The sequence below is a fragment of the Limulus polyphemus genome, unplaced genomic scaffold (genome assembly GCF_000517525.1).
Source record: "Limulus polyphemus unplaced genomic scaffold, Limulus_polyphemus-2.1.2 Scaffold3166, whole genome shotgun sequence".
In the NCBI taxonomy this organism is placed as follows: Eukaryota; Metazoa; Arthropoda; class Merostomata; order Xiphosura; family Limulidae; genus Limulus; species Limulus polyphemus.
The window spans coordinates 1-10,057 of NW_013668776.1; the positions used below are offsets into that span (position 1 = coordinate 1).

Here is a 10,057-nt window from a genome sequence, read left to right on the forward strand (position 1 = left end):
GCCATCACGATAAGGGAGTAGAATATACTAAACGTTACACATTATATAGGCTACACTAACGTGACGTTTAGGCGGTTCGTTTAACTATGAAATGTGATGCATGTTTTTCTGGGGGTGGTTAATGAAAGTGTTCCAAACGCGACATAAATTTCTTGACGATCTAATATAATATTGTTTCATTATCCTATTCTTTGTTTGTCTTTTAATTTACTTCATCCTTTTATTCTCTATTTTAATTACATTTTATAAAATGTTTAAATGTATAAATTTTTGTACCTAATAATTTGCCCTGTTAAATATAGCTTGCTGAAGATAGAATAAGTATATTCAGAAACGTTCACGAATTAAACGTTTGTCACTGTACACAGACGTGTCAAATGTTTGTTGTTGCTGCCATCGTTCGTATTAAACTTCGATTCTCGCCGAATGAATCTGTTGCTAAGTTACTGTACTTCTTGATCAAAGCACGTGCATAAAGTTTAGTGGTTTTAAAATTAATTATTTGTCTGATGACAAGCCTTATGTCAGTGAGAGAGGTAAAGTGTGGTATACAAGTACATCTTACACTTTTTACCTTTTTATATCAATGTTGTATTCTTCTGGGTATGTGCATTTTCTTACATATCATATGGCCAAGAAAATCATTTTGTTCTTGCTGCCTTTGTTCTCTGTCATTCTATTAAGGTATCATGTTCTGCATGACTATAATGCTGCACATTATATAAGAATGTGGAGTGCAGTTCTTCAATGATATGTCGTGTGGTATCTCGAGGTTACAGCCTCCCCTACGTTTCAATGAAAATGACCAGTCACAAGGATATTGCTAGTTGCACTGGTTAAGTTGATATTTTGTGTGTAGTAGGAAACACTGAATTTAGGCAGCCTAGTGGATGGTCTTGAACTCACCAGTCTTGGAGAGAGAGTAGTTCTGATCCAATATTAGAAACATTTCATCATCAAAGGAAGTAGATAGTGTTTTTATGTTCGACTATGATAAAGATTGGGCTTTATTCTATTTGACATTGTGTCCAGTATATTTATTTCATTCTCAGGAATTCAGATATTTAAAGAAATTCAGTACTACTCTGTAACAAATATCTTGTTGGGTCTCCTATTATTTAGAATACCCATCTCAATGTTTAAAGAATAAGCAGTTTTACCGAAATATACCATGTTTCTTGTTAATTTTAGCATTCTCTACTTCACATTAGACAATGTACTTCCTAAGATTTTAATGATTTAAGTCACTGGTTTAAACGTGTAATTCTACGGTAAAATGAATTTTGGTTGTCTTTGTTGTTTTCAGAATGATACAAATCAAATCATTCTGATATAAAGAGTGACTTCAAATGTCGCAACTCAGGCGGCCTGATAATTTTTGGTATTGAGTGAAAAGTTTTGTTGAATGCCACACGCAACAGACAAGGCATAGATATTTTTATTGAAAACGTGTCTTGGAACAGTAATTATACATTATAAATTATCAGTCTTATTATATTATCATAAACATTAATCCTAAAGGATTTGGTAAATTTTAGGTTTAGAATTAGACTATAAACGATTTGGCAAGTGAGAGAATGACCCAAAGAGCATTCAAACACTAATAGGCCATTGAATGATACTTGGAAAAGATAAAAGTTAAATGGGCAACATTTCTCAACTTCAGGGTACAATTCTGAGCCATAGTTAAAAAAAAAAAAACATAGAAATTTAACTTGACAAAACGCAATTTAGAATAGTTATATTACAATTATTTTGTCGTTGGTAAGGTTGATTTTCTGTTTAAGTATTTTTCTAAAATGACTAAAAGGTAAATTTCACGAAATAACATCTTAAAATCAGCTACGTCAGGCTGGATATTAAAGTGTCTGTTTCTGTAGCAAGACTATCTGCTGTGTCCACTGAGGGAAATCGAATCCCTGATTTTAGTTGTAAATCCATAGGCTTACCGCTATTCCACTGGGGGACTGATATTAATGACCGACTTCTGTTTTTACGTGACATATGATGTTTAAGTTAGGATGGTGATAAACAGTCGCTCGATCATTTAACCAATATAACCTGTATAATGTTTGATACGCGAAGAGATAAGAAGTTATTTCATGTCAGGTATCTACAAATTCATCTTAGCAAACAAATAAGTTAATTTTTAAGTGGTTTGGTTGTTTTTTAGAATTTTTACACCAAGCTACACATGGGATATCTGCATAGAGCCAATTATAATTTTGAACCTTATGGACTAGGGGGAAGGCGGATAGTCAACATTACCCACTACCTTCCCTCTAGTTATTATATAAAGTCTAGCTGGATTTCTGTTTGGATCAACTTCAATCAGTAATTAACCACCTTGATGAAAGTTTTACCTTTCTTCAGAAGTGCAAGAAATTCTCCAAAACATATTTGATTATCACTGTTATAGAATACCCACGGAACCAAGGTGCAAATTATAGTCAGTATTTATTACAGTTATGTAATAATTAATCTGCTGTAAATTTTTAAGTCAGTAGGCTGAGTGTCATTGAGAGTTAAATAAGACCCAAGTTACTTACATAAACAGTTTTGTTAGTTCTTCACTTGCTGCAAAATATTTAGATGTCTTCTCATGTTATCTTTAGTTCTCCTTAACCATTTAATGCATATTGTTGCTTTATGCCAATAAAAGTCTCTTTGGTATAGCATCTTATAACTGAAAATGTACGATATAATCTTTAAGACAATAACATTCATGTTCCAAAATACATAATCAGGGAGGTGGGGCATTCCTTGAGGAAGCAGTACTTGGACAGGATATAGCATGTTTTTTAGGTGAGAAACTTTTCTTATTTTTATTTTCTTTTGTGACAGTTTGAAAGTAAAAAAATATGTTTATGCATGTTGGTGCAATGAAAATATATTATTTAAACTGGCAATGTGCATGTGCTTTTTTTCTTGTTTTTTCAACCATAAATGCATAATGTTGCCTCATGATAGGAAAATATAAAATATATTTTTTTTAGTATGCCTAAATTGACGTGTTAGAAAATATACAATGTTTTTCTAAGAGACAAAGTCACACAGTAAAGGGTTAACAAATTCTCTTTCATTTTAGTATGGATTTTAACTTTTCATCATATTACTTTCTCTCAGTTTATTCTTTTGTTTCTGATGCACACTTCATGTTGATGAATGATTATAGGTTATTTTAAAGATACCTCGTTTTTCTTGAATGAGTTCAACATATGAATATAAAGTATTAATAGCATAACTGACATCCATCTGTTTGTCTATCAATAACTATCATTTTAACCACTACACCTCTGGGGGTATAGATGATAGTGTGGAACTGCATAAATATTTAGTGTAAACTAAATAAATGGTATTATTTTTAGAGTAACTTTAATTTGGTTGGACGAAATCAGAACTGCAATATAAAAATGTTTGAGTTTACGTAAATCTAAAATTTAAACTTTTAACAGATGTCTTTTCTCCTGATCATTGTAACACAATTTTTTTTTATTCTTTGGTCCCAAACTTGAATTGTGCACAAAGTTAGTGAGGTAGAGAATCACAGTAATAAAGAAGTTTGAAGATAATTCCACCCAGAACAACAGATAATTATCTGCTCAAGTTTAAATTCATTTATGTATTGTAACATTTATTTATCACATCCTTAACTATTTCAAATAAAAATGGAATATAACTAACTATATATGAGCAGTAACTTTTCAAAATTAATCAAAACCTAGTGAATTTCATTTAGCCAAATTGTTGACTGAATGTACTTTCTCCAAGAGCTTTTCTTTTGTATCACAAGAAAATACCTTCACACAATGTTTAGATGGGTTTACGTTGGGATCAATTTCAATCAGTAAATAAACACCCAGTGAACAGTTTTACCTTTCTTGAAGTGTGCAAGAAATTCTTCAAAAACTAATTATAAAAATGTGATAGGTGTTTATAAATTAAATCAATTAAACAATTCATATTAATATTGCAAGATATGTGAAAAAAGTTGAATGAATTACAATTAAGGTACACTAACAATACAAAAACAATAACAGATTAATAGAGTCACTTCAAGAGTTCTTGATGAAAATCTAACCGAGATCTATAACATGGAAAGATCTAAATTAATTAACCTTTTATGAAAGAAGTTATTGTATACAAATTGCTTGAAGTATTACATACTTTATGTTTGTAATTTAAAGTATAGCAGTATAGCTTGAGTTACATAAATGGCAAGTGTAAAAGCTTGCTTCTTTGAAAATATAAAATTTCTCGTTAAACAAGGCCTTAATCAAATTATTACTTTTTACTACAATGTATATTCATTTGAATAAATGAAAATATCAAGGACACGTGACAAATGAATTTGACTAGTGTTAAGGTGACTGCTGATAGTCAATACATATGCTATCACACAATACAAGACCCAAGAAAATGGTCAATTTATGAAGGAAGGGAGAATGAAATCCCACTGTTTTCAGTTAACTTAATAATGATATTTCAAAACAGTTAAATATTTATCTTAATGTAATATGGAGCAACAATATTATTTCTGAATTTAACAGCTTAAGGATGCTTCACCGTTATTGTAGTAGAAACCTTTTCAAAGCCAATTACCAAAGGTTTAAATAGTTATGTGAAATTGTGTTATCTGATTATACTATAATTAAAGATGTTAAAAAACGAAAACAAATTTGAATAAAAATAATAAACACCACAAAGTTAAATTCACGTTTCCAGGTAAATGTTCTTATAATACTTTGAACTATTTGTGGCAAATTATAAATTGTTTGTTACGTTTCCATTGCTTAAACATTTGCCCCAAAAAACAAGCTTGTATCCATATTTAGAATTCACAGAGATTTGTCATATGGCTGCTCTAAAGTTGCTACTAATTGCTACACCACATAGAACTATGCGAAGTCTTTTATTGCACTATCAAACTGTTGTGAACAAAAATCCTTATAAAGAAATGAATGAACTTGTACATTTGAAGTTGCATGATTAATGCTGACTGAAAACTTTACTAGTTTAACAGGTGGGATATTATAACACAAAACAATGCAATTGGTCACTGAATCTTCATTCTCCTTAAAATCTAAATTATTCACAAAATGTTTGAAGGAATTTGATAAGGAAAAGACAAGAGAAAAGAAATGTACGAGGTGCTGATTCATGAGAAATATACAACAAATTTACAAAATCAAATGCCTTTGCTGGTGACTGAGTCATAACATGGACTTAAATCATAATGATGTTCTTGTGCCATGATTGACAGTAAGGAAAAACAACATCAATACAGTAAATACCATTCTCTATAAAACATAGTACAGAATATATTTTCTTAGAAATGTTCAAGGCTGTACAATTAACTCTTTCCAGTCAACTGGTTGGTTGATCAGTAGTTTAAACATTGTCTTATAAAAACCTGTTCAACTGGTTTCATTTCTAAGACTTTGTCTATTGACATAAATTAGCTATTAGAAATTACAAAGTAATTTTGTCACCTAGAGAACTTAAATTCACATTAAAAACAAAGTACACTAGTTCTATACCTACAGTTTTTTTCAAGCAACATTTGATTGTTTTAACTACTGAATGTAAAAGAAAAAAAGTTCTCAAATGTTACCATAAAAATGATAAATCTGAATCACCAGTGATCAAAATAATGCTTTAAAAAAGATCATACATTTTTAAGGTCAACATACAAATTGTTACAATCTTAGTAGACCTTCACATGATTTCAAACTTTTCCTATAGTATCTTGTGTCATTAGGAGAAAACACACTGTTTCTGAAGAGTATTCTACTTCTTCTTATGCACTTATTTTAACACACTTCACAGTGGCAAGTTAACACAACTGACTTAATTCATCCATTTACGACAGTTAGGAGCCCCACAGAGGCATGGAATTTTGTGTTGATCATCTTCTACTTCAAACCTATAGTCGTAGGTTAGCTGAAAGAAAAGTTCTTCTATACTATGCGAACATACAAAAAAGTTAAACAATAAAAATTCAGATACAATAATACACAGACATATTTCCCAAAAGATGTTTTTCTTGCAGCAAATCAAATACATCTAAATTCTGCCTACAGTGCACTGTAATAAAAATGCTAAGTAATGTATCCTCATAGAAAACATCATGATGAAACAACTAAGTCTAAACTTCAATATCACATAGCTTTCTCTCAGCTTTGGGCAGGAATATCAGGTTGTTAGTATTTCATTTTAACTTTTTCAGTACGGGCTTGGTCCCAGGAACCGACCTTGTAACCTTGTTAATAGTTTTAATGCTATACCTTTTAAATTAGTATGAGTATGTTCACGAAATTTTGTAGATTATCAATAAACATTACAAGGCTTTTGTATGCAAAATTTCAGATTTCTAATATTAATTTTAAAAGTTTTTAAGTAATGATTTTCTCATGCCTTTTTTTTTGGATCATTGACTATCCAACAAGCAAAGTAATTTTGATTTTAAGATTAAAAATACATTTATGCAAAAGAAAATTTTCAAATTTCACATGTATCTATATAACTCCAGATAATTATCAAATATTTTTTAAGAAAAAACTATTTTATCTGTTATTTTCAGTATCAAATCTCTGTATGTTTTAAACTCAGTTCTTGGACTGCACAACTAAAGAAAATAAAAAATATCAAGCTATCTCCCCTTAAATTTATTTTGAGAGATCTCAAATAATTTCTGCTCTCTATTGATCATGCCTGTATTCGAGTGCTGGATCAATGTGTATTTAATAGGTTTTCACATATAAACCTATTAAATACACATTAAATTAACCATCTCTCTTTGGATTGTACTTTAAATATTCTGCCCAAATACACTAAAAACAAAATAAAAAGGGTAATTACCTCCTCTCCACGATTGATTCTACGATTGGCTATAATCATAATTTTCTTTTCTCTATCAATCTGCACCTCCTCTGCTACACAGTTTGGATAACACGAGTGATTGATATACCTAGCTAATCCTCCACATAAGGTAGCATCAATTACTTTGTTCTCTTCTAAACGAAACATGTACACTCCTCGATTCTAAAAACAAATATGATGTGTTTTTAATTCAATCATAAGACAACATTAACATCAAAATATGACAAAATTAGTATTAATAACTTAGTTAATAGCAGCATGCCATCAAAGCACAACATATGTATGAATAACATTAGCATTATCACCTTTTATGAAGCAAAAGTTTTATATATCATTTTAAAGAAAACAATACTTACTTGTTTTGTGTACTCTCTCTCATTTCTTTCAGCTATTTCATTTCTGATAAGCATGCCTATATATTCTATGACCATTGTATGTTTTTCTATATCCCTGGCAGCATACAATCCCAGACCCTATATTTTGATAAATAAAGCAGTCAAAATAAACATAAATAAACACACACACACACACATTTGCTTTTGTTGTTTTTTTATATTAGAGCAAGTAACCTTTAATATGGTTAAAAATTAACCTATGTTAGATGTTGAAAGTACATTTTTCATGAGTTTTAAACTCAGCCTAGCATAAAAAATATCTATCTTGAGATATTTCAAACAATTTCTGCTGTCTTTTGATCATACCTGTATTTGAGAACGGGCTAAGTATACATTGTTTCGCCAATCAGTTTTCATTTTTCGGTACTGAGAAGACTTGGAGTGAACAAACTGTTTGATGTAGGGTGAACTAATCTCTACTCCTCCAAGAGAAGACTGTAAACTGGATCTAGATGTATTGCTTGTATGTAAGGTATGTGGTCTGTAAGGAAGAAATATAATGTTTTTAAATAAAAAGCCTTTTAAGAAAAGAAGTACAGATCAACAGATATAAACCATAAAACAATCTTTATGGTGAAAAGCAAAAATTATTGTGTGGTTTATATTACAAAACTATATTTTATAACTATTTTTAACCTTTCTCTCTCTTGCTACACTGTTACAAAGTCCAATTACCATCACTAACCTACATTAAAAGTAGGCTGGATACTGAGGATGGATATGTGGATAATCATCATATTTAAATTTATTAAGTAATTACGTTAAATTTAAATCAAAAACATGACTGGTACCTAAAATAGTTTAAATTTGATCAAAGACAACTTCTCTTTAAAATGTTACTCTGAATTTCTTCTCAATTATGTGTTGCTGGGTAATATTTAAAAAAGATAAAAACAATTATTCTCAATATATCCCTTAATCAACATTTTCACAATGTTAGAAATATTATAGAAATCAGTATGTTAAACTTTCAAGTGATATTATAGCAACTTATATAAACATAAAACTCTGAGAAAGTTAAAACCTTGGCATTATCGTGAAAACTATACGCCAGTTAGAAAAGCACAGTTGAAGCACAAGACATTTCATTTTATGGTGATATATGTAAATAAATTTAAAGATCTCCTTAAAGCCTCTCAGATTAGTATTAGCATACCTCTTAAAGTGAGTTCTAAGTTTGGGTTCTGTTCGGGCGCAACCAGTTGGATTGATAGCCAGTGGAAGTTCCAAGAGTGGTGAACGACCATAACGAAAATTGTAGTCGGTGAGGGTGTCTACCCCAGGAAGCTGAATAACAAAAAATAAAAAACTGTATTAACTTTTATCATAATTTTAAAACAATAATCAGTATCAAATTCACTGTAAAATCACCAAAAAATGAATAAAACGAAATTTTTAACAGAATCACAGTGTTACAGTAACATTAGAAACTGTTTGAAAGGAGTCTTTAGGAATATTAACCACATTAATCAAAGAAAAATACTTGGATGAATTAAAAATAAAGAGAATAAATAAATAAATAAATAAAAAGTGAATTGGGTGGCTTAGCTTTAGTTGTTCAACATATACCACAAGGTGAAATGTTCCAAAAAGTTAACTGAGGGAAATCAACTAAGAAAATTTAATTCCCTCGCAATAAATAGATTTTCCTCTATAAAATAGTAGATCTACTGGATATGGAGTTTTTGTTTAACACAGAACTGTATATTAATAATGCAACTAGTAATGGAATTGGGTTGATAAATGCAATAACCTAGGTAAACAATATGTTTATTCACGTGTATTAAAATTTTAATGAAACAACAGTACATTTTTTTATGACTCTGAATGTGTTTAAATAGAATAACTATGGAAGGTCACTACTTCTTAATGTTTATCAATATTTTAGCTAAACCAGAAAACTACATACTCAACATCACTTCATCAAAAATAAATAGACATCAAACAACAGATTAAAGAGTCTATAGAATAGAACAGATTAAGAACAAATATTCATTGCATCACTTTTAAGTTAGAGCATTTACTAAATGGCCTAGGTATAATTCCAACAACAACAACAAAAAAAGAATCTGTTCAACAGCGTTGCTGAATAAGGCAAGCAAAAAACTTGAAAAGGCTTCACTAAATAGCTTAGGTCTAAATTATTCCAACATTTCACAACCAAACTTCAAGCTCTCTCATCAGAATCCATTTCACTAGAAGTTGTGTCACTGGTCGACATGTCTCTGGGTTTCTTTTTCCTAGGCTCCACCTGGCATGCACACTTTCAGGATTATATGTGCTAATCTGATAGTCACTCATAAGGTGACCGAGTGAATCTGATCTCAAAGAGGCTCTCCAGTGTTTTGATCTGTAACAGAAAAGCCTCTTTCAGCAGCAGAAGTGCTGACTGGTAGAACAAGTATGATTTGTAATAAAGCACAAATGTTAGGTAAATCTCTTCTTGAGCTAACAATACTCTGCTCAGTAGGTTTTGTGATTACGTTTTTTATTTGCCAACATGTTTACTGTGGCTCATTTGAACTGGTCTCATTCAACTATACATAAGACAGGATTAAATCCTTTTTTGCTCCATGGTTTGCTTAAATGCTTTTCCAAGACTTCAACTTCATCTTGACCACAGCTATCTAATGCTTTTTTATCTTTAGGCCAAGATTTCACTTTGAAAATCTAAGCATTCTGACACACATTTTCTTTTTCAAACACATCTTTGAACCTTTCATGGATAGAGTAAATTGCTCCTCACAAAATAAAAAAAAAAAAGTTCAGATCTTTAACCA

The 10,057-nt window shown here is 30.5% G+C and overlaps 1 protein-coding gene across 4 annotated transcripts in view; it reads right to left on the reverse strand.

The window, feature by feature from the left end:
• Positions 1-4,893: 4,893 nt before the first annotated feature.
• LOC106468793 (histone-lysine N-methyltransferase 2C-like) overlaps positions 4,894-10,057 on the reverse strand; it is a 120,412-nt gene continuing 115,248 nt past the window's right edge. For all 4 annotated transcript variants that reach the window (XM_022397154.1, XM_022397156.1, XM_013929233.2 and 1 more), the window contains 5 exons: positions 8,434-8,564; positions 7,584-7,758; positions 7,239-7,355; positions 6,862-7,044; positions 4,894-5,943 (listed from right to left, as the gene is read on the reverse strand). In XM_022397154.1, coding sequence (XP_022252862.1) covers positions 5,851-5,943; positions 6,862-7,044; positions 7,239-7,355; positions 7,584-7,758; positions 8,434-8,564 — 699 coding nt within the window. In that variant the 3' untranslated portion in view covers positions 4,894-5,850. The remainder of the gene's footprint in view (positions 5,944-6,861; positions 7,045-7,238; positions 7,356-7,583; positions 7,759-8,433; positions 8,565-10,057) is intronic.